We start from the raw sequence: 25,299 nt of genomic DNA on the forward strand, positions 1-25,299 counted from the left end.
AGTAAACTCAGGCAATAAAAATTGGCTCTCTCACAAATAACTTCTAAATGCATTATAATGGGTCAGATTTTGGTAACTGTGAGCTAGATAGGCATAGTGTTGACATGTATTTGCTGGACAATCTTTTTTTCTTGCAGCCTCAGGTGTAACATGATCAATTTGGTGTGGTGTACGCATCTTGCAGGTTTTGTATCCTGTATATCTGTAAGTTCTGAGCTGTAGGAAATAGGTCACTGCATCCCTGTGGTTCTTCCAGATCTGCCCTGGGCTTGCTGTGTAAGTATGGCAAGCCTACACATATACCTTGCACTACAGTTTCCTATAACCTTCCTCTTGTTTCTGATGCTTTTCACACTTACAGACGTGGAATTGCTGTATACAGGCAGGAGCGTTGTTATGTAGCAGGTGCCCATGCAAAGACATAAAAGAAATCACCTACTCTGTCTTCTGAGCTCCGCTTTCATTTTGTCTGCAGCTGATTTGCCCTAAGCAGAATTCCTGCAGTGTGTCATAAACTATCTGGCTAGTTTCCTTTGTAGCCTGAAGCACTTCAATTCTGGAGATTATTTATTTTGGGAAAGAGTTATTTGGTTGTGATTTTTTTATTTTTTTTTTTGGGGGGGTGGGGGGTGCAGCTTTATAACCTGGCTTATTTATAAGCTGCCTCATATATCAACATGAAATAGTTACGTGCATGCAGCTTTTTGCTGTCTTGAAGCTTTCAGGCTCTACTTTCCTTGCTACTAAATGCAAACCTGTGACTAGAGGCCTGTGATGCACAGAATACAAACTGTTCAGCCTCTGTTTAACACCTTCAATACCATCTCCAACCCAGGTGTGGACTAATGCACCTGTACCTCTCTTTGGTTTTCTCCTTGGATAGTTATTGCTGCCCTTTTCTAATGGGGTTACAAATGTGGCAGGTCCCACAGGTTCAGAAGATGATCCCTTGATGGGGAGCAGCTGGAGATGCTCAGCCAATGCATCACAAGCATGCTCCCCGCACCTGCTGTGCTTGTCATTGCTGCACAACACCTGAGCTCTTCAGACTCCCCCAAAGAGGCCATAGATGTTCTTTTTCCGAAGTTGTAAAATACTTCTGATTAACCTGATTACTGTCAGTTGGTTGAGCTGGCTCTGGAGGTTGAATGTTTCTGAGCTGAGACTCTTAATGTTAGGGACCCATTCAGCCAAGTTTGTGTAGGAGCAGTATGTAACAGTGCTCTTGGCTCAACTGTTTAGTTCTCAAATCTGAGAAAAGGGTTTCCTATTTTCCTTGCACACCACTACTGTATTGCTAATTTCAGATTTCTGAAGAAAGTTTATTCAAATATGCAGAATTTGCTGCTTACAGTGTGGTCCACACGTTGCCACTTAAAACGTATTCCCGTTTTGCAGTGATACGAAATTGTCAAATAAAGCCTGTGGCTATAACTCAGTACCCACATGATGTTTGCAGTATTCCAGCTAATGTAAGAAATAAGGATGACTGTTCAGAAAATATCTCCCAGATGAGGAGAATTTTGTGAGATGAGCGTGGATAATATAAGTTCAGATCAAGCCTTGACATAGAGATGCACCAGAATAAGAATGTGGTTTTCGAACTGCTCTCCAGCTGTTCTGTGGGGTTTGTTTTGGTTTTAAGCTGCCACAAGAGCTCAAAAGTTGCTTTTGTTTCATGCCCTTAGTCTGTTCTTTCAGAGAATCTAAATGCATAATTATGGTTCATGACTGCAGGACTGGAACTGAAACAATTTAATCATGTTTAGTATGCAAACTGGAGCCCTACGTTCATCTACAGCAAGAAGGGAGCGTGGCACTGGATCTAGCCTTTGCCTTTGTACTGTAGGATAAGATTGTGAAGGTCTCAGTACAGTGTCACTGCTGTGAGTTTTGTTTTTTAAACTGTGTGAAAGGATGGAAAGTTCTGTAATTTCAGAAGAAAGGTGCTGCTCCAGAAGAGTGGCTTTGCGTGTTATTGTATGCGTGCACTTATCCCATAAGGCAGGAGAATGCATGAAGTTATTTGATCATGCAGTGACACAGGAGCTCGTCTTGCTGCTGACAATGCACTGTAATCCATTTTCAGCTTTGTGTGACCTCCTAATTGAGGGCACAATGGAAATTGCTTTGAACGTGATTGGAATGGACAGTGGTAGCCAAGCATTTTCCTTCAGTCTTTTGTCGTGTATCTCAAGTGGCTGGAGCAGACTGACGTAACTACAATTTTCCTAATCAGTGTGTGTAGTCGACACTCGAAGTGAGCACCTGATGCCTGGTCATAGCTAGGCATGGAGTTTTCTCCTGCAAGTAGAGCTGTTCACAACAATCTGTACTCCTTTTTACAGCTGTTTTTGGTGCCTAACTTCTACTAAATCTCCTGAGGAGGAAGATACAGCAGGTCAGGAATGGATGAATTTCCGTAGGTGGAAGCATAAGAGGAGGATTCTCTGTCACTGTTGTCTTCTCATAAGCTTCTTTGAACCTGGAGAAGGATGGTAATTACACTCGACAGAATCTTAAGCTTTTGACTTGCCTCACCAGCAGCACCAGGCTTCACAGTCCTCCTCTAAAAGGAGCTGTGCTACATGCTGGTTCTGTAGCATCCTTAGCTGCTTGTACCTTATGGGTGTGTGGTAGAGCCTTTTGTTTTATTCTGGCCTTGACCTTGAGGTCACGGTCTTCTGAAGCTAAGTGGGACACTTGGACTCTATCATTCTCACTAGTGTAGCTACATGATCATTTCTACTGCTCACCCCCACTCTAAATGTAGAGATGTCAGAGGATAAAGGAGCACAGGGAGCTAAATGAAATATTTTTATTTGCAGTGCCATTGTCAAAAAGAGGAGGCAAGACTTAGCTGAGAAGTGCTTAGGTTATCTACATGTCAGTAACAAACAGGAACGGCTGCCTAAGGGTTTACAGACCCCAGAATCAGCAGAGCTTAAATATGGACCTGCTCTAGTAAATACTGGACTCCAGCAGGGTAGCACTGTTAGGTACATGAAGATTCATAGTTCATGTCCTTCTGCATCCTCTCCTGTGTCCTGAGGGATTTAAATAGAGAATTTGTCAGCAAAAGCACCTTGGCTTAAGTCTTAGTGAGATGGATCACAGAGAATAAGTAAGATACAGTAAGATCCCAGACCTGGCAGTGCTTACAGCTTAAAGCCAACACCTTGAATTCAACTCGGGCAGATGGAACATGAAATTCAGCTGTGTCTGGTTGTTGTAGAGCAGTGCCACAAAAATACGTTAAACACGAGTACTATTATGTATATATCACTTAGGGATATTCTAAAATGACATGTACTGATGTCCTGGCAGGAGAGAGGCGATGCTGCTTTTGTGATCTGATGGATGGTGTTTTTTACCACCTGGGCAGAAGGAAGAGGTCGTGTGTTTTGTTTTTTTAGCCTCCTATCTTGACAGAGTGCAAAGAGTTGGTTCCTGTCTGGACCTGAATTAATCTTTATGAAGGTTGTTAACACCATTCTTGCTTAGAGCTACTAAAAAGAGAGGGGGAGCAGTAAGGAGAGGAAGAGATTAAAGGGAAAAACCCAGTAGGTTATAAATGCATTTTCCTCTGTGCTGCAGGTTAAATAATACTCTATGCATGTGAAAGAGATACTGTGATTAAGGAGCTGTCAGGCAGAATGAGAGTTGGGCAAGCAAAGGGAGCAGAGATGCTTGAGGGAAAAGGGTATGAAGATGTTCTAATGCTGAGCTTTTTTGTGCATATCTAGCGTGTGATGTATGGCTTTCTATGCTTTTCACTGAAAAAATGGATATTCTACAGATATTTAGTTATTTTACCCTCTGTTGCTCAAGTATCTTTTCCCTCTGGGATGTCTCACTGGTTGCTAGTGACATTATTTTAGAAAATGGTCAAAAACTCTAATCTACATTGCTACTCCAGGGACAAGGATTAGGACTCTAGGATGCTGTATAATAATCTTGTACTTAAATCATGGCTTTAGTGAATAGAAAAGATGTCACCTCCATTATTTTCTGTTCAGTATTGTTGCAGAAAGACCAGCTCCTGTGCAGGTTACGTAGTTTGAGGACTCAGTCATTGCAGAGCCTCTGGAAGTTTAGCTGTCATCATATACCTCCTGTTGAAATTGCTGAACACTGGGCACTCAGACTCATTTTTAGATCAGGTCAATAATTATTTGACCTATCCTGAGCTGTATTTTAATGTAGTGTTGCACAGACACCAGCCATTCCCAGAGGCTGCTCCCCGTGCTGCAGAAGTTGCCTGTGTAAGCTGAGCCCCAGACAGGATGATATGCCTGTCTCCTCTCATAAGCTTTTTACTTACGCTCAATGGGTAATGTATCATTGAAGCAGCAGTAAACATGGAAAAACTTGAGTAGTTAGAATGCAGTGCAAAACCCCGTGTTTCAGTCACTTACCACAGCAGGGGATTTACAGCCCCCCAGTTTCCCTGGCAGAAGACAATGTGTCATTCCACTTCTTCAGCTGGTTCACTTGTGACTGGTACAGAAGAATAGTGCGCAGAGCAGAAGAAGAAAAGGTAAGAATGCTCATTGCCTGTGCTGAAAATAAGGAAAACCCTGAAAAGTGGAAAAGTACAGGTGGAATGGAGATTTATGGCTGCTGAATGTTTGTCAAGGTGGTAGGGTGGTCCTTCAGGTTGTGTTGGGTCCTGCAGAAATTTATCCTGCAGCAGTAGGCATGTAGCATTTATAGAACAGCTCTCAAGAAATATTTTCCTTCACTGAGTGGAGGAAAACACAGGGTTAATGATCTGACAGGTACATTAAAGCAGAACATGGAGGGGTGAGGTAATTATTCTAAATCACTCCGATTCACTTACAGATATTAGACTGGTTGGGAGCAGGGGGGACATCCTTACCTCAGCGCTGAGTACAAACTGCAGTGATGTTGGTCCTGCCAGGTCTTAGCTCTGAGTGTGCATTTGTTTCCTGCTTTGCTAAAACAATACAGCTCTCTGCTGGCTCCCTTCTAAGGTTAGACAGTGCATTCGTGACATGTATCCAGCCTGCAGAAAAGCCACCAAGCAGAATTCTGTTAAGTTTTTCTGCTGGTGGTAAGTCGACGGCTGAGACAGCAATAGATACAAACCTGTGTTTATCTTGTGTTCCAAGAACAGCTCCACGTCTTTAAAAAAGCCCTCCCACCCCAGGACAGCTTGCTATTTGGAGAGATAGGGTCAGCATTTAACCTCCTTTCTGTTGCAGAGCAGCAGCTAGCATTAAAAGCAGAAGACAGACGTGTCCTTGTAGGGAGACTGTCTGCCTTGGAGCTCCCCACGGGGAGGCAATCAGCCCCTGCTATTGGCAAAGAGCTCTCACTCACTCAGCAGCATTAATCAGGGTTGACTGTTCCTCTTAATCCTCTGATCCCCTCCATAAGGACGAGAACACAAGCGTCGCGTTTGCGTGTTATGCTCCTCTTCACCGAAAATAGGCCTGGCTCCGTGGCTTGCAGCAGGCAGTGATTAGAGGGGTGGGTGATCAAAACATGATTAGCAAATCTGCAATTAGAGTGAAGGCCAGGAGGGCAGTGGCTTACTGCAAGAAAGGGTCACAACTGGTATCTGTCAGAATAGAAATAAATATGTGAAATGACAAAGGATTAAGCTGCACTCATGTCTGATGAGGCTGTAAATAGACAGGACACTGCTGGGAAGATGCTTGGAGCACTGGAATTTTAGAAAAACAGCAAATAAAAGGAGTCTGCTCCTGGACCAGATAATTTTTTAAGGCACTTTTTAAAGCAACAGAGGTAGTTTATGTAGTTTGAAACATGGACTCAGAAACTGGGACATCTCCATCAATTCTTAATTTTGTCCCAGACGCTTTTTGTGATGGATGTGCAGGAACTTCATTCATCATTTTCTTCAGCAGCTAGACAGTAAAGGTATTGACCATGCCTTGCAGAGGTTTGTGGGGCTTATAATATACCAACGTGTGAAATGCTTTGAGACTCTGGGAGAAAGCTGTGGACTATTATTGCCAGATAAGATGAATTTGAGCAGGGCAAGAGTGGAGAGGAGTTCATATCAGGAAGATCAACAGTTTGCTTGAAACCAGCTGCAGGACAAATAATGGCATGCTTTAGCTTATTTTTATTGTCTTTAAGAAGTCTGTGTTGTGGAAAATACAGCAACTGGAACTCTCTCAGAAGACCTGTTTAGTAAAACCAATCCTATTTTTCCACATCTAAGCAATGCTGTTCACACGGGCTTTAAAGACTCCTTTGCAGTGCTATGTAGGTCACTTTTCTCAGGAGTAGGAAGCATTTGCTAATATTGCATGATGAAAATTCTCATTACACCTTTACATAGATCTCCGTGGAACTTGTAATCCTTGGTCCAGGTCCTGGAGTTCAGCTCACTGCTACCAATGAATGTAACTGGCATCTGTGCAAACACTGGGACTTGTTCTCAGGGCTGTGGCTGTGGCATTGGCACCTATTGCACGGCCACACTGAGCATCCATTCAGTGTGCTGCACAATCAGGGGGAAGCAGCAGCTAATTTGACTAAGGAGCCTTATGCAATGTGGGGAAGAAAAACATGGGCAGCTTTTTTGAGGTCCAGTCAGAACCAATAGTTCTGTAGTTACAGCATATACAAGCTGGGTATGAATTGACCTGAGTAGTTTTACACGTCTGTTACAGAAGGATAAAGAGCTGAGTAATGCTTGTGAGAATTCAAAATGTTCCAACGGGTGGGGAATTTGAACCTAGCCTCTGATGGCATTAAATCAGCCCCTTTGCCTGAAACTCTGACCCAACAAGCTAGCCTCAGATAGATGTAACCTGATTTATGATTTTTTTCCTTTTTTTTTTTTATTTTATAGCCCTATTGTATGACATGCATTGCACAACAGGATCCTAGTATAAATCTGCTAAATAGAATTGCACAGGGAATAGAAATGCCCTTTTCTCCAAATGCTTTGTGTAGAGACAGTTAGTGATCCTAGTGTCCTTTATTTGCCCTATTGTACATTGTTAAAAGATACAAGTATGAAAATGTTTTTAAAAAGCTGGGCTCTGGAGAAAATTTTGGCAATGTGGGGTGAAAAATGCATTCTGGGAATATCCTGCTCCCCTGTCTTTTGAGCAATCAGGTTTTTGAGTCTCTCAGTTGCTGCAAGATAGTTTTATTTCATTTATCTATAAACAGTGTACAATTAATCCTAACGGGCTACTTTTCTATGTCTTCCATAAACTAGTTCCCATCCTGACCTTTCTTCCAGAGTCCCTCATCAGAATGTCAATAGAGTTAGTTTTGGCAATGGGAAGACCAGTGCCGATTGTCTGTCCTCCAGTATTGTTGTGCTTGCTTGCCTTTGTTATTATTAGATTTGGTCTGCTAATTGCACTCAAAGGAAAAGAGGAGAGGCAAGTTTTCTTTCCCCATGTGAATGTGGTAGTATAGTAGTATACTTACAGCTTCCTGGCCTGGTGACAAGGACTGGCAAGGAGTAGTACTGAAGAAAGAATCAAATATTGAATTATCTGTTTTTCTGGCATTCTGCTGTTCCCAGTTCTCCGTGTCTTACAAAGGTCCCCGAGCTACTTTCAGCACAACTGTGAAGACGAAACATTTGATGCAGCTGAATGATTGCTCTTAGAAGTGTTGTATATTTTCAGGAAAAAAAAAATCAACATTTGGGCAGGAAAGAAAAAAGCAGTTTTGCCGTATGTAGCCTTTTAATTTTTTATACAGTTTATTGAGGCCATGAATACCAGAAAAGAAAAAGTTAAACATGGTAGCTTTCATCTAGGCTGGGGTTTTAGTTTTTCCATCTTTACTCCAAATCTGTTCTCAAGAAAATGCAGATAAATCTGGACTTGTTGGGTGCTTCTATGCTAAAAGTCAATGAACAGTCAAGCAGGAATCTTGATACTTCTGTGCTCTTGCGTAATATTATTGGTTCAGAATATTATTGAATAGTATATTTAAAATACCCGTCTTCGTGCACCGTAAGGTTGGTTTGGAAATTAGACTCTCTGTTTGAGATATATATGGTAATTTAATGGCAGGGAACTTATAAATGCTGCCTTCTTAATTAAAATAATATTCAGAATTTCTAGAGAAGCTTTTGTACTAGATCTTGAAGTACTTTACAAACGTTAGTTAATGAAGTCTTACTACATCCTCGTGGAATAGGCAAGTGGCATTAAATTGAGAGGATAAATGAGGCATAGGGAGATTAAGGGACTTGTCTGTGGGTAGAATCAGTCAGTGGTGTCATCAGGAACAGAACACAGCAGCCCTGTCCCCAGCTTCAAAACCTTACTTTTGTAAATACTTAAAGCTAAGAGCTTTGTGCTGTCTGCATAGGGGCCAGTACAGTTGGGCCTTGAGATCAATTTTGGGTGGTTTTATTTTTTGGTCTGTAGAGAAATAATGATGACAACTGTCTTTCAGACATCCCTGATATATAATTTTGGTCTACTAGTCAACCATTCAAAATAAAAAAATACTCCAGATGCTGTTTTTTGGAAAGGTAGAGCAAGCTTTTTCAACACTGATATTTGCCTGCTGAGTTTTTATTTCTTTTCTTCCCCAAGGGACACAAATGCAATGCAGTACAATAGGGAAAAATAAAATAAAAACAGTAATGGAAGCAGGCACAGTTAAAAGCAATTTGCAATCATAAACTTCAGGTTTCTTTATCGGTAACACTTGTCCCAGGTAGCAGTAAATAACGAATGCCCACTGCTGTCTCTGGGAAGGAGTGAGTGACATTCGTTCTGGCGTGGGACACCTCTGTTTCCTGCACCCAGAAACATTTTGCAGCCAGACCCACCAGAGATCTGGACCCAAGGGATTTGAGGAGGAGGGAGGGTGCTACACAACATACTGTGAAGTTTCTGCCCTATTGTGGGAAGACAATATTTTGTTTGTCCTTTTTCTCCTTCCCCAGACAACCACATACAGAAGGAAAAAGAAATCTTTCCACAGTGAGGCTTTTTTCCCCATAGCAGCATCTGTGACCTAGTGGAAATTCAGATGTTTTTTATAGAAAACTAGACAGAAACAGTAACTTACTTTCAGAGGAACAATAATTTGCCCTAAGGGGAAGAAACTATCTTATACGTGTTTGTGCGGTACCTCTATACCTACTTAATTTAGTAAAAAAAAAAAACTGCCCACGTTATTGTCTTACAGTAGCAAGTGTGCATTTTTTTTGTTGTTCCTTAATGTTTTTCAGGAATATCCTCCCTGATGAATGTTCATTTGTGGGCAATCTGTGCAATTGTAAACCGTTTGGTTGAGTCTTTGTTGTTCCTCTTTTTTTTTTTTTTTTTCCTCAAAATGTCATTGGGTTTAGTGAATGTAAGTTGGAGATGAAAGGTCTTGCTAACAGTGAGCCTTTGAACAGCAATAACGTTGCTGGAAGAGCTGTGTGTGGAAGAGCTGGTCCTGTCCTTGTGGCCCTGCTGCTTCAGTTGCTGGTTACGATGCTGCACACATAACTGGAGGCTTGTAATTTGGTTTCCCTGTAGAAGCCTCTGAGATGGGCTGCAGCCCAACAGGAGAGCATCTGCTTTTCATTTTGGTGAAGAATACTGCTGGACCTTCTCTCTATAAGCTCGCTTAAAAACCTATAGCTTGGTTTTATTAATATGTAGTAATTTGGCTTCTTTTACCTACAGAAAATTACTTATCTTAATAAAGTGGAAGAATATTGTCTAACGAAAGAGGAAAATAAAGAGTATAATTGTGTTAATTACCAGAATACCAGACATGTAATTAATATGCCAGAGGAACAAAGAGCAAATGTACTAATAGCACATAATTGGACTTAAACTACACCCTTGGTAGAAGTCTCTGCAATGGAACTCTTGTGTTTGTGCTCCTTTTCAAATTAGCAGTAAGGAATAAATTAACATCCATTTTCTTGCTCGTATAAAGGCAGAATCATATTGTGGGGCAGAGTAATGAATTCAGAGAATGCCTTTACATTCCCATATGGCTCTTGGGGAGGGGAGTACTCACGCACATAGTCTCCTCCTCTTCCTCGCAGGAAAGCAAGCAGAGAGGAGGAAAATGTCATTGTATGACCAGATGTTCAATGAGTACCACGATCCTAAAGAATACAGAAAATCTGCAAACTGAATAATTTAAGCATCGTCACCGGTATATGGTGCAAATACTGGAGTCTTTTCACAAATGTTAGCTTATCCATCCATACTTTTATATATGATATATATATATATGTATATATGGCTCCACTATGTTGTCAGATAAGAAACAGGTAGGGAAAGAATTAGTTCCTGACCCAGGAGGGCAATTTGTGAAAGAACTAGAAAGGCAATGCAAGATTCTTAACTTTTTTTTTTTTTTTTTTTTTTCCCCAGCCTAAATCATTCAGTTTTCTGTGTAAGTGAGGAAGTTAAAGCAGTTGTTAATGTGGATATAGCCCACTATGGTGATCTTCAAGGCAGGTTAGCACAGTAAAACAGCATGGAACCACAAAAGTCCTTCTTTTTTATGGGCATGTATTCTAGAAAGGCTCATCTAGCACCTGACTTTAATTTTTTTATTTTATTGAGTTAGAGGATGATTAGTAAATTTATTTCTGCTGCCTGTTTCACTTGCTGTTTCCCTCTTTGTCTTTAGCAGTGCCTTACTAAGCTTTATAAATAATTTATTTAATGCTATTTAGAGGCCATGGTGATTTCAGGGATTCAGAAGGTCCCTGTACCCCTTGAAATAAAGAAATCAGTCTTTTAAGAAATAGATCCAGTTTCATTCAGACTTCATTCTTATTTATCTGTCACAACTTAAAATAGCTACTGTGGTACTAGATGCAAAGGCCCATGTTTAAAAAGCATTAATTTTTTTGAGGGCCTTCAGTCAAGTATGGCTTTTTATCTAAGCACTTGAAAGCCTGTCTGTCTGTGTGCGGTTCAAGGTATTTCAAGGTGTTACGGTATTTCTTAACATTACCTGCACTCTTTGTGCTCTGCTTTCCTAAATATGCAAATGAAGAGCCTAGAAATTGTCTTATTCTATTGTAATGCACCTGTCATCACAATACCTGCACACCTGTCTTTCTACTTCACAGAAGTATTGTGAGAGTGCATTAATTAACGCTTGTAAAATGCTTGGAGATCCTAGGATGGTAGGTGCTAATGAGTTGTAAAATATTATAATCATGTTGCAGAATATTCAGTCCCTCTCTTAGTAAGGAAAGACTTGCATCTTTCCTTCATTGCTTTCATGTTTTTAGATGCATATTTTGCAATAGTAAGTCTAAATGGGAAAAAAGGGATAAACAAGGTGGAAAGATTGCTAATGCTAATGGTTTTCTTGTGAGGAAGCTAATGGTTTTTATGTACTTCTTTGCTCATTGAATTTTCTTTTTGTCTCTCTGATAAACCCATACTTCAATGGCTTGTTGAGAATTCCCTGAATGTTCAGAAATGTCAGGGGAGAAGATTTGCTTCTTCAGATTGCCAGGGCCTTCATTTGCATCCCCTAAATCAATTCTCACACATGATCAAAGCAGTTCTAGAAATGTTCAAGCGTGGGGAAAACCAGTCCCCTAATTCTTTACTCTGTAATATATACAGTCAGGTTCCAAAGTGTTAAAGAAAAAAGACAAAATCATCACTAAATCTAAAAGCACATGAATTTAACGCCTTCGTATGGTCAGAGGATTGCAACTCTGTATATTTGGGACAGCAAGGCTAGAAAAGATGCAGTAGGTCATCTGTGTGTTTTCTCCTCAAGCTAGTAGGGGCATTGCTGTAGCATTCTGTTGTGGAATGACCCAAAATATGCCACTTCTGCCTCTTGCCTTATGAGAAGCACTCTGGTTTCATACATCTTCATTGTGAAGAATGAATTTTTGATATTCACCTTGAATTGTTGTTGTTGTTAATATCATCCTAGCTCATTCTTCCTGACTCAGTCTGGTAAAGCCATATCAGAATCACAAAATACTAGAATTTAAATGAGCAAAATACCTTGGGATTCTCCCATTGTTTTCTCCGGTGGGAATGGGGGGGGAGCTAGAGTGGAGCTGTAATGCAGATTTTCAGAAACTGGTCAGCTGTTGCCTTCATGTAATATTTTTGCTTGGCTACGCGTGCAACTCTATCATGAGCCTAATTACATTACAGCATAGTCTCTATAGCAATTAGTCCCTTTTCAGAACTGGTTTCAGGGCAGCTGTGATAAAGCAAATGCTCAGTAGAGGAGATAAAGCTAGGTTCTGAGTTCTAACTTCCCATTAAAAGCAGTCATAATCTGGAAGCAAACTAGCATGCGTACATGAATTGAAGTATTGAGACAAAAATCAATCCACAGCTAGTTCTAGCTTCTTTATTTAAAGTCTGGACCGTTTTTTGTCAACGTAGTTCTAGACTGTTTGAAGTTTGGACCCTTTCCTCACAGCTTCCCTTTGGAACAAGGGTCCAGGTCTAATACCTAAAAATACTGGTGCACATTCTGAGTGTATTCAAAACTGATTACAAGCCTGAGCTGTAACAATCTGATCCAAATGTTGGCTTCACTGAGTATGCCTCACTTCTCTAGATATGATATGCACCAGCTTCCTTTAAGTAGCAGGCAGACATAGGCATTCATTTTTACCTATCACCTTATCTTTTCATTTCTGGCTGCTCAGCTTCATTCTGACAAGTGCAATAAATATGTGTCCTCCTGGGTCCTTGCAAGCTGGGCATTAGTCACACTGTGCATTTCAAGGACATCAGTCCAATAGTTTTTCAGCTGTAACAGAAAACATGTTCTGCCAGGAGCCATTTGTTCCAGTTTTGTTGCTTACTAATAAAATCAAAATCAATGTGTTTTTTTTTTTTTTTTGAGCTTGAGAAGCAGGTCGGAGAGTAGGAGGGAGATAGGTGGTAAAAATGAAGGTGCTGAAGTTAGTTCTGTGCATTTCTCTGAAATAATGGCATGTGGCATTTCAGAGAAAGTGAGAATCTCTGTCAACTTGTGAAACGCAGTTACCTCTGACAAGTAGTGTAGCTATTGTTTAACAGCAAATAGGATGGTGCATGGTGGGCTTCAAGGGCAATTTAATTCAAATTTTATTTTGTAAAATAAAAGGTAGGTATTTGAGAGGTTGTTGTGTTTGCCATACTTATGGAGTAAGTGCCAATGGAACATTAGTGGTGAAATGGATCAGTTTTAATTTGTTGTCTCTGCCACAGATGGAGTACCCATACTATCCATGTCTTCAACCACTGAATTGCCAGTTCAGACCAGTTAGTCATCTAACTAAACAAAATTATCTAACTGAGCTTAAAATACAGGCTAAAGAATTATTGGCTTTACTGAATCAGTGCCTTAGTCACAACTGACTCGGAGGAGTTTTGCTCAGAGGGAGATGCAATCAATGCCTTCTCCTGCCTTGGAATTTTCCCAGTTTCATCACGACTGATTTCGCTGATTATTTTCTCTGAGCTGATAGTGTCATTGTGCGATAAATAAAGTGTTCCTGGACACAGCATTTATTCCCTTAAAAATGTCTCCTCTTTCTAGTTCTGCAGAATCAGAATCATCTAAATGAGTCCAGATGGTAACACTGAAGTCCCCTTCTTACTACGGTCAAATGTAGAGTGCCTTTCCCCACATTAATGCATTATACAGACAGAGTGGACTATGGAGCAAATTCAACTCTTTGAGATCTATCTTCTCTGCCATACCTAATGAACCTAAGTTGTTCTACAATTTAAAGGTAAAAAATTATTTTGCAGAAAGTATTAGTATATGTGATCGTATGTATTTGCCTGACAGCTGGCCACTGACTTACAAGCCCTCTTCAGATATTATCATATTGATATTCAGACTTGTTTATTCCTAATCTAAATCCAGTACTTGGGCAAAAGAGGTGTTATATTGTGCATTCACCAGCGGGCAATCATTTTAACTGATGACCTCTTGCCTCACAAATCTTTACTCATAGGGGTGTTTTTTTCCTCAAGCATTAAGTCGATAAGGCTAGTCTGAGAGTCATACTGAGCTGAACAGTCCTTCTACTCTTCATACAAAAGAAAAATACATGATGTAGCATACCATCAGCTGAAGCTGCGTTGGCAGAATGTAAAGACTCAGCTATCTGGCAACAGATGGGCTACAGGCTTCTTCTGACACGATCTGCCATCCAGCATATGTTAGGCTGAGAAATCAAGGGGTTTTAGACTGAGGCTTTACCTTTAAAAAAAGAAAATGTCTTAGCTTTTGAGAAAGAAGATAGCCTACATCATACAGTCAATGAAATAAATGTGGACTAACCTGGTTGCTTGGTGAAGGCACAGGATGGTAATTGGGGCACTGTTCGGTGTAGTGTACCACACTATTTATCTTGAAATTCCTTTTCTGCTCGACATGCGTTCATATTAGCAAATGTGTTTAAGGTACAGCAAGTCAAGATGGCTGGATTTTAAGGATGGAAAAACCCTCGATGGGGGCAGAACAGCTCGCCTTTTGTTTATCTGCGTGAACTGTCTTGCCAATTTTACATCTTACTGCAGACCAAATCCTGTCAACTTGCTGAGACCTTGGGGATGGATCAAGGACCATGAATAAGTGGGCTTCTCACTGTTGGATGGCTGGACCCCCAACCCAAATTTGGGGTAAACAGGTAGTGAGCAGAGAATGCTAACTAACAGCACCAGGCTTGGCTTTGGGGGGTGGGAAGGGGAAGGTCTAGAACAGATCAGACTTGGTATTTAAGTCACATATGTTTTAAAATAAATACCACATCTCTAGGATCTTGAACATTCTGGATTTTATTTTTACTTCACTGTGGGAGTGGAATGGCTAATAGGTACAAAACATGAGTAGTCATATCTAATTATAAAATAAGTTGGTTGCATTTTAGCTGTCAAAACTCTAATCGTGGTAAGGCATTTCTTCTTCTTTTGAAGCATTTTCAAATTGAAATTTTTGACTAGAAAGCAAATAACTTTTCTGTTACAGGAGAGATTGTGTAATTTAATTGTTCTATGAAATGTCTTGATTTAGATAGAACTTGTAAATGTTTCCAGCTAGAATTAACAGACCTCTGCACTGTTAAAACTCAGTAAAACTATGGCAAAAAAAATGTTTCTCAGTCTGCAGAGGGTTCACCCAAACTGCGAGCGCTGCCCTCGCTCCATTTGCGCAGGGCTCGCGCTACGTCACGGGCCCGTCATTCCCTGCAGCGTGTGTGCAGTGGGGATGAGCACCAAGGAAAACCTCGCAACGTCAGTCCCCAGCTCTAAAAATGAGCACTCGGAGAGGCGTGCAGTGGTGCACTGAGGTGTGTGTGTGGTTGAAAGAGACAGATCTCTGCAGGACTGCAGTTTTACGGCCAAGAAACCAGAGCAAGGTGTGTGTGCGTGTGGCACCAGGTGCTGGTTTGCTCCCTGCCTCCAGGTGTGGAGGGGTTGTGCATTCTGCCTGAGGCAGCACCGGTCACTTAGCAGAAGGAAAAATAAACAGCTTTTTCCTGATTTTTTTTGGTAAAAAGATCTGTAAAAGAATTTAAATGGCTCTGTGAGGGTTTTAACTCTTCCTGGAGTGTTGGGGTTTTTAATCAGCGCTCAACTCCGCTGTGCATCTTCAGCGGGGCATCAGCCCCTTTCCCTTAGGTAAAGTTCAGCTGTACAAATACCCCCCCAAACCAAAAATAAACCAATGAACCCCCCAAAAACAAACGCTCCCCCGGGGCAGGGCCGAGCTCCTTTCCGCCCCCCGGCCGCCCTTCACATGGGCTCTCCCGTATCCCCTCCCCGGCTCCGTTGGTTCGCTCCCTCCCCCGCTTGGTAACGGGCTCGGGGGGGGGGGGGGGGGGGGGGGCGGCCGCCATTTTAGGTGCCGCTCGCGGGGCGCCGCGGCAGCGAGGCGGGGGAGGGAGGGAGGGAGGGGAGGAGAGAGCCGGCGAGCGGAGCGGGGCAGCGCAGCGCTTCTCCTCCCTCCCCTTCCTCCTCCTCCTCCTCCTCCTCCTCCTCCTCCTCCTCCTCGAGGCCGAGCCCTCCGCACAGCGGAGCCCGGACCAGCGGGGGCGCCACAGCCGCCCCGCCAGCCGGGGGTGCCCCAGCACCGCTCGGCGCTGCCATGCCGGCCCCCGCCCGCTGCCTGCTGCTGCTGGCCGCGCTGCTCTGCGGAGGAGCCGGGGCTGCTCGAGGTAAAAAAAAAAAAAAATATATATATATATATATTAAAAAAAAAAAAAAAACAGAGCCTGGGGGGAAGGAAGGAAGGAAGGAAGGGGCACGGTGTCCTTGATCCCCTCGGTGTTGCGGGAGGGGATGCTGCGGGGGGGGCTCGTTTTGCACCTGCGGCGGTGTGCATGGGGGTGTCGGGGGGAGCATCGCCCTCCGCGCTCACCTTCACGGTTCCCTCAGCGCTTTTTCTCCCCCTCGAAGGTCAGCCGGGGGCTGTTATGTAACCGTAACGGCCGCCCCCGGCCTCGTGGGGGTCACTTGTTGCCTGGGGGGAGGTTTTGGAGCTGTGAAAATGCGGCGGGGCCGCCGGCCTGCCCTGTCCCGGCGGGGTGTGCCAGAGCCCCCTCAGGGTTTGGGCTCCTCGGGGAGAGCTCCGGTGGCCGAGCGAGTGGGAAAAGGGGGAATAAAACACCTCAGGGAGCACCCCCCCTGGGAGCCTCACCTTCGGGGTTACATAAAGAAGGCTTGTTTGGTGGCTGGTGATAACCGTGTCGCTGCGCTGAGCCCTCGGCGGTACGGCGTTGGGAAAACGCTGGCCTTGTGGCTATTGATTGATCTCGGGGAGTAAAAGCATACGCATTGCAGGTCTCCCGAGCAGATTTCAGTGAGAGGCTTGCAAACGCTGCCTACCTGAAGGTTATCCCTGGCATCCAGAGTGCCATTTCTGCAAGATTCAGCTGATCATCTGACGAGGTTTGGGATCCGGCATGTAATTCGAATGCAGATTAGAACTGGGGCTTTAAAATGGCTTGCGGATAGATTGAAGGGAAGTTCCTGATCTTAAAAACAACTCATTAAGGATGCATCTTGCTGCAATTTCCCTACAGAGGATCAAGAAACTGCTCCTGTAATAAAGGGCTCTGCCAGGTGTTTAAATGTGACCATAATTTACCTGTACGAGATCTCTTGAGTGCAATCTATTCACTGCTGTTCTTGGAAACAAATTTTTTTACTGCACCAGCACAGAAACACAACTTCATTGAATTGATGGGCTTTTCTCCATTAGAAAGAATGTATAAAATGAAGAGCAAAAAACATTTTCAAAGAAAGCTACTTCACATACCTGGAAACGGGTGGCAAGTTTAGATGGCATTTTACTGGGCAGCTCTGTAAGTCAGCTCTCGTGCACTTTGTTACAGGCTGTGCTTGTTTTCAGTCTGACATGCAGAGCTGCTGACTGCAAGTCCTGCTTTGTTAAACTTCATCACACATAGTTAAACTTCATCACGCATACCTGAGTTAACATACGAGCCTGGGTTTGCCTTGGTTCTCATGGTATTTTGGCTGCTCTGGGTTGGCCTCTTAAGAATGTTATGTGAAGCTGTATCTAATGACAAATAAACTGTGGAGAATACAGGAATACCTGGACTAGGGCAGGCTGAAAGGGGTATTCACTTTCATTTCTGTGTTAGGAGAAACATTTTTTTGGAAGCATGTATGGTAAACTTCCAGTTTTGTGCTGTATTGTCAGTTCCATCTCTTTCAAGCACAGCTTCTCTTTTTTATTTAAAAATAAAAAAAATCTGTGACTTTAAACGTCCTTGGTACTAAGGTCATTGAGCTTTATTTTACACTGTGAAAACTGAATTGCACTTGGTTCAGAAATGTGCAGAAATGGAGTAGAAGGACTAGATCAGAGTGGTGAGTTTCATTCTCCAGTCCTGCATATTCCTGGGTTAGAACAACCAGTTTATTTTGTGATGAAGGAAGGAAACAGAAATTGCTTTTGGTGAATGTGTTCTTGCATAAAAGTTAGGTGTGAGCCTACCATCTTCTCTGTAGTTAATTTAAGGGGTACAAATGGTGGTATTAGGTTTTGAAGAAGCATATTCCTGTCCAGTTCATGCAAAATGCTTAATTTAACTGAATTTATCTTATAATTAGTCAGGTTGACCCAAATATTTCCGAACTTGTTTGACTAATATTGCAATGGGAAAGCAGTAGTTAGGAATGCATTGAAATATTTATTTTTATCAAAGTGAATTAATTGGGTATTTATCAACAGAGCTAAGTGGGAGGTGGAACGGAGTGACTTGCCAGAGGAGAAGGCAGTGCCTCTAATGGCTCCTTTTTCCATAGTTACTGACCAGGTCAAGCATTATAGCCCTGTGTTGCCTTGGACCCTATCTGATTTACTGTCATTTAGGTAGAGAGAGCATTGATCAAAAAAAAAAAAAAAAAAAAGTACTCTGATTTGTGATTATTTCAGGAAGTTATCTGGTAATATAAATGTCTTAAATCCAAACCACAAACCGCTTTGTCACTACCACTGTTTTACTGCAGATATTTCTTTGACATAGGAACAGCCTTTATAGTACATGGCTGGTGGTTAGGTTTCTTTCTCTTTTTTAGTGGGAGAGAAGTTTTAAGACTACCTTTAAGCATTATGAAGAGACAGTTTGGTGGTGGTTGTTTTTTTCCCCTAAGGATTTATGAAAGTAAGAGACCACAGAGAGGAGGCAAAAGTAACCAATGCTAGAAATTTCTGTGATGCATAATGCTTAGGAAAGCACAATTTAGAGTCATCTGCTCAGATCAAATAACTAGCAGATTTTTTTCATCTGTTTTTCTATTCATATTATGTATAAACTAACACTGCTGTGGAAATTGAAATGGAGGAGTGGTGGTCTGAGCTAGCATCCTTTGCTGTGTGGTTAGGATGCTGTCATTGCCAGTTGCCATTTCCCAGATTATTAGACTGCAGGTTGTGCTGTCTGTGCCAAGTTAGCAGGAAAATTTATCAATAGAAACTTTCTAGACTCTTACTTGTATCTTTGGTTTGAGAAATTAATGTTTTTATAGACTTGAAATCAGAAGTTTCAAATCACTGGAAAGATTTTTTCTGAGGTCAGAAACTAGGCTCCAGGACTTCCATTTCTCGTGGAAGATGGAAGGCTTGAAGTTAAACCCAGGTCAGGCCTCAGGACAAAATAACATGAACATCTTGTCCCAAACAGATTAAGTTAGTCTGGTATTCTGGGTAAAACAGCATTTTCTGCTGTGGAAATGTAAATACTTGATAGCTTGCTGGCTCATAGCTATGAAACTGTTTTAGAGAGTGGAAAAAAAATTACGTAGTCATTGACTTTTTCTGAACAAAAGCCCTTTCATCATTTTTCTGAGCCTTATCTCTCATTCTGTTTCGTTGTGTTTAGAGCATTCTCTATGAAATTTTGTTTATGATATTAAGGGGCATCCATCTTGTTGCATTATCGTTATCGTCAGAGACAGAAGTGATGCTTCAAAACATGGGAGAGTTCAGTAAGTCAGAAGCCTTGGTCTTAAATCTTGTTTTGCACTCTAATTTATTTGATTCATGCTGGTTGACTCCCATTGGCTTCACTAGGAACTAAACCTCCTTAGGAGCCTTAAGAAAGGATTATTAGAAAACCTCAGTGCCTTGGAAGAACTGTCTTTCTGGCCTTTGTTTATGGCATTAGGTCTCATCTCACTTGCTTTGTACTCAGATTGAAAACAAGTTGCTGCTACTACTCCCAGATGGTTTCCCTGTTTTTAAAAGGACTCAACAAGTACAGCCAGAAGCGCTGGCTATACTGAGATGATATTTGCTCTATTTGTAAATTAGATTCCCTTTCAAGGAGTCAAGTTTATAAATATGACAACAGTTAGAAAGTGATTTCAGCTTCTGCACTATAACTAGCAACATTTAAGAGAACATGTATTAAATTTATGTTTACAGTTAAAGGCTTATGTTTTCTATTTTGGTGTTTGCATTTAGTTTAAAACATTTTGAATTTCATTTAAAAAATGAAGGCTTTTTTTTGCCTCAATCGTATTTAGGCTATTTTGTGCTGGGATATTTTTTATTTTGCTATTTTTCTTGCGAGGCTTTTATCCAAATTGGAATTTGGTCACTATATCTTCATTTTAAGATATTTGGTGCTCTGAATATTTCTTCTGCTGTAGCTGTGGGTAATAAAAACAAATAAGCAACTCGTTTCTCATCTGTCATTTACATGTTCTATCGTTTCAGGCTTTTAGCAAAATCTCCATGTGTCTTTGCCCAAATAAAATTGGATTTAAGCAACTGGTTCTATGTAGAACAGGAAACCCACTGCAAGTGGTGATAAACCAGAGAATTTTCCCTAGGCAGAATATATTTTAATAAACCTGTTGAATTCTTACAGCCGTTAGTCTGAATGTAGTGTTTGGAGAATTAATGCTAATTGTCCAAGCTTAAGCTATAAGCACTGATAGCTTAATTTACAAACATTACCTTGTGCTCCTGATATATGACAGTTGAGCTCCGAGAGCATAAATTACAAGGGCTCCTTAACTGTGGTAGAGAATCTGAGATAGCGATCTGGAACTGTGGAATGAATTTCAACCACCTGCATTTCCTGCATCTAAGCACCATAGAGGTTAATGTTGGTGTATGCCCTTGCCCTTTACCCAGTCCCTCTCCTACTGCAGATTTATCCCTCTATATTTTGTTACAGCCTATAGTTCCTATGTCCCAGTAATAGAAATTGTAGTTCATCTTTAAAACCAGTGCTATAGATTATAAAAATTCCATAATATCAAGAAATTCAGCGTTTTAGCAGAACTTATGTTCAGTTTTATCTCATTGTTTGTAGCCAGTTACAAGATGACAATTTTTGGTAAAATCCTAGGTATGAGACCTACTTAAATAAACAAAGAAAATTGATCTTTTCATTATCACTGATGTATTTCAAGTTGTTTATATGCAAGGTTAATCCTTACCCTTTTCTAACAGAAAATAGAGGCACGGCTCTGAATTGTCGGCTGGTGAGTGTAGGGCAGGAAGAGAACACACATAATCACACCATGCTACACCCTTTCTTATTAAACTTTGCTTTCAGGGTGGAGAAAGTATGTTTTACTGTGTACATGCTTTATTTCTTGGCTGAGCTGTATTTTTCTCTGGTTATCTACCACATAAACTTTTTCTCATACTGATGTTGCTTGAAATTTCATCAGATCAGTGCTAACTTATAAATATTCAAGCTTTAGTGTTTTTATTGTCTCACCGAAAAGCACGTGTGTATTCTCTTACACCGAGAGGAAGACTTGTCACACAGAAGAGGTACACTAATCAAAATTTTGTCAGACCTTTAGGGCAGGAAAAGAAGGACAATTTACTTAGGTCACTGAGTGCAATTCGTTCACATTGTCAGAGAATACCTTCATGCATTTCTGGATTGTTCATGAAGTCTCAAAGGTGAATTTTAAAAGTGAATATTTTATCTACTGTCATTTAAGCATCTAGCTATCAAAGTGCCTAATACCTCTTATTGAGTTCATTCAATCTGTTTTATCTGTTAATTCTTACAAATTTGTTTTGATACACATCGTCTTGATCTAAAAATATGTCGCACGGCTGAACAATACCATGTATTTGAAGTTGATATCCAGAAGAAAAAACTGTTGTCAGTGACAGCCCTTTCAGGTTGAGGTGTCTCTAAATCTGCAGTTACGTAGGTGCCAGATCCCATTTAAGTCAAATGAATTTCTGACCACTTGTAAGAAGATAACTGAAGTCCTCAGAAGGGACTGCGTTAAGTATATTTAACTTTAATGTGTTCACATCCAAATACCAACACTGAGTTCAGTTGGATTAAAACTGTAGCTTTTTATTAAAGTCTAGCCCCGAACCCCAGTGTCCTGTCCAACACGTGCATTTACATTTATTAATTCTTTAAAGCAGCAGGAAAGGATTGCTGCTGGTTGATCTGATGGATTGCATTCTGCAGCATCAGCCCTTGCTCTTGGGGAAGCATCCTTTCTTTAGGATATATTCCCTTTCTGCAGAACAGTCGGCAGTTGTTTGAGTTGGTATTAATAAAAGCTGTTCTGTTCAGTTTCATGGGAAACTGAGCATACCCACCTAGAGTGGATGGCATTTTAAAAACCTGTGTTCAAAGCACACATACTTCGTCTTTCCTCCCACAGCTTAGCAGCAATTATCTTTAGATAAACCAGGTTGAGTTGAACAGGTGGCTGTGCTCACCTCACAGATGCACGTTCGGTCATTGCCCAGTAGCAGTAAAGGCTCTAGCATGAGCTTTACAACTCCTTTTGCTACTAGGAAAAAGAGCTATGCCTAGCTGTTTATAAAAATTCTTGGCTGCTAAAAACTAAATGGAAGGACAGGTTACTGAAGATTGCTAGGGAAGCTTCCTCCACTTGACTACATTAAATGCTTGTTGGGATTTACAGCAGATTCCAGTTGAGGCTCTCCCAGATAGTGTGAATATTGTATTTCAAGGAAACCAGTGTAGTTTATCCTAGTTAAATGGCAAGAGATTAACAGCTCAGGCCACTTTGTTAGTGTCAAGCTTGGAACAGGCTGACTGTTTCAGTTTGCAGTTAGCAGTGTGGCTTTGGAAAACTTTTTCTGCAGATTCCAGGTATTTTGTATCATTTACAGGGGAAAAAATGTGAAAGAAGAGGTTTCAGTCTAGCATTTAATAGTATTTAAGCCAGCTGATATTATCCACAGTTGGTTCGAGGGAAGCAGAAGTGTACTGCTCCTAAGCTTGGCCTTGTATTTCACATAACAGATTGAGAATTTTGTACAGTAGGTGGTTATGCTAGAGTCTGGAGATCACAAGTCCGGATAACGGGCCTTTCCCGGATACTCAGCAGTAAGTTTGGTTAGTGATTTAAAACCCAGTGATGTTTAGCCTTCATAAACACAAAGGGATTTCAGCTTTATGTTTTAAAATCCGGTGATGTTTTAGCCTTCCTAAACACAAAGGGTTTTAAGCTTTATGATTTTGTCTACGGCACAATAAAATGACATGACTTTGCTTTTAACTGGGCCTGTTGTTTGAAGGTTGACTAGACTTTGCAGATGCTTAGCATGCTCATCATAATTGTGTTCATATGTGGTTATGGTACTTTAAGCTTTTATAGAACTCCCTACCCTACTGTAATGGGATTTACCATAGCTTGCTAAATTAGGAGAGGTTTCTCAGTGCTTTAAAAAAAACAACCAACAACTACATTTAGAAGCATTAGAATGAAGATTTTTTTTTTTTTTCTTTTTTTTTCTGGCAGAGATCTGTTCTTGTATTTCATACTAGATCTTGTAAAGACTAAGCTGAGCAGATGAAAGGCCTCTGAAATCTTCAGTCAAGGTATAACTGCCGCAGGTACACCAACAAAAACACACAACTGCATCCTCCTTGTGCTTCTGACTGCTGTTGCTGTAGTAGTGAAGCGCTTATGGTTTAAACCAGATCCGAATTAGGAGACCTGTTTCAATTAGAGACACTTCTAACAGTTACTGGCGCCTTCCCTCAGGGGGAGGAATGATGTGTTGGTCCCTTTGAATGCGATGAAGTTTGTTTTAAAACACCAAGTTCCTTGGAGGGTGCTGCAGCCGTGTACTTCTCTGGGTAAATAGAACAATGTGGCTGACATTTAGCTGGCTATTCGGTATGCTGAATATTGAAAGCATGCCCATGTGAGTGTATTGAGGCAATAAAGATAGTGTTGCCATATTGAGTAAAACCACACGGCGGTAATTAAACACTCTGCATTAAAATAGTTCATTGCAAATTCTCTCTTGCTGAATCATGATGTATGAAGAGGTTATATCCTGTCTATCAGTTTGTTGCTGCTAACCAGTGAAAGATGGCAGATGAAAGCATATTGGGAGAATGTTATGGCTTCCCATATGAGTTCTCCACATCTAGGTTTAATCACTGGTTTAAGTGTCATTTTATCACCTTTTTTTTCTTCTTTAATTTCCCAGGATAAGCATATGACAGACATCTTGAATGCATTTTAGCGTGTTGGAGAGGCAGGATTCAAAACTCTAGGTTAGCCTTGCATCCCTGCCTCTTTTGACAGTCTGCTTGTATAATTCTGCAGCAGAGTGAAATAGCAGGACTCATCTGCACAGGAGTGTGCTAGTTGTCACATAGGCTCTGTGAAACAGTTTTTGGGGCATCCGAGTGAATGTTTTCCAAAGGGTCTAAGCAGCTAGCTATATACAGCCTTCCAGAATTACATCTGGGCAATTAGTATTAATTCAATAAGCATGAAGAATACATGGTAGCCTAAGAGGTTTTAGGAAATGATAGATATACCTTGCCCCAAACAGTTTAGGTGGAACTGATGCATGTTAGGATCTCAGCGTGAAGAGAGCTTAGACCAAGGGAAAAAATATTCAGCTGTCAAGAGAAAGTAGTTGTTACACCACATTTGCTGGTTCTATGGAATAAGAGCTGTATTTATCTTTAACAAGTATGCCATAAAGATAAATAACATCTAAGTCTTTCTCACATCGGATTGCCAAGTAGTAGATGGTAACCTAGTAGGTAACATATGATTTTGTCTTGCATCTTTCATGATGTTCTTGAAAAAACTATTTTTGCAAGCTGACAGTGAAAGATACTGAGATTCTTTGCAGCAGAGGAAGACCAGTCATCTTAAACTTGCTCAGGCCATCAGTTTACAGAGTCCTTTATGCAGAGTCGAAGAATGCTTTCATGGGTGCTGCTTTAGTGGAGCTTCCCTGTCTCCTAAAGCAACTACTGCACAGGCAATATAAAAAGTAGTCTGTATTTTACTTAGGTTTCAAGGCGTTCTATTAGATATCAGAAAAGGCCTGTGTAAAAACTAGTTAAGTTTGGTCTTTCTTCTATTTGTTCTCTTAATATTTATAAACACAAGAAAATAATCTGAAACTAGAGGAAGTGTTCACTGGTAATACCTGTACTCTGAAGGATAACCTACCAGCTGGAGAGAAGCAGAGCTTAAACAAACCCACGTGGTTCCTGTTGGTCGGTCTATTTTGGTCTGGTGCTGAATGTGTGTTTTCTAGTGTTGTGTTGGCACTGATGACAGCAGCTCCCCATCACTGTTAAAAGGTTTTTGAATTGCACTTCAGGGGCATCTTAAATCCCATCGTAGTTAAAAGAGACTAATTTAGATTTTCGGAGTTAGTTTTGGAAAGCCTGCAGGGACACTGATTTTTTTCTTAGCCAGGAGTTTGTCCCAGATTTTTGAATTCAGTCAAATGTTGATTCAGATTCAGAGGAAGAAAAAATGAAGTAGGTATTGCAATGCCTTTTTAAGAAGACCTTAGTTTCAAAATTCTTAATCTTGTATTTTT

At 41.1% G+C, this 25,299-nt stretch overlaps 1 protein-coding gene across 2 annotated transcripts in view; it reads left to right on the forward strand.

Moving 5' to 3' along the window:
• Positions 1-15,866: 15,866 nt before the first annotated feature.
• CLSTN1 (calsyntenin 1) overlaps positions 15,867-25,299 on the forward strand; it is a 39,053-nt gene continuing 29,620 nt past the window's right edge. Inside the window, exon 1 of one of the 2 annotated variants that reach the window (XM_084300330.1) lies at positions 15,867-16,150. In XM_084300330.1, coding sequence (XP_084156456.1) covers positions 16,081-16,150 — 70 coding nt within the window. In that variant the 5' untranslated portion in view covers positions 15,867-16,080. The remainder of the gene's footprint in view (positions 16,151-25,299) is intronic. The other variant, XM_084300331.1, reaches the window with a different exon arrangement.

This window comes from Netta rufina (assembly GCF_964035555.1).
Source record: "Netta rufina genome assembly, chromosome: 22".
NCBI lineage: Eukaryota > Metazoa > Chordata > Aves > Anseriformes > Anatidae > Netta > Netta rufina.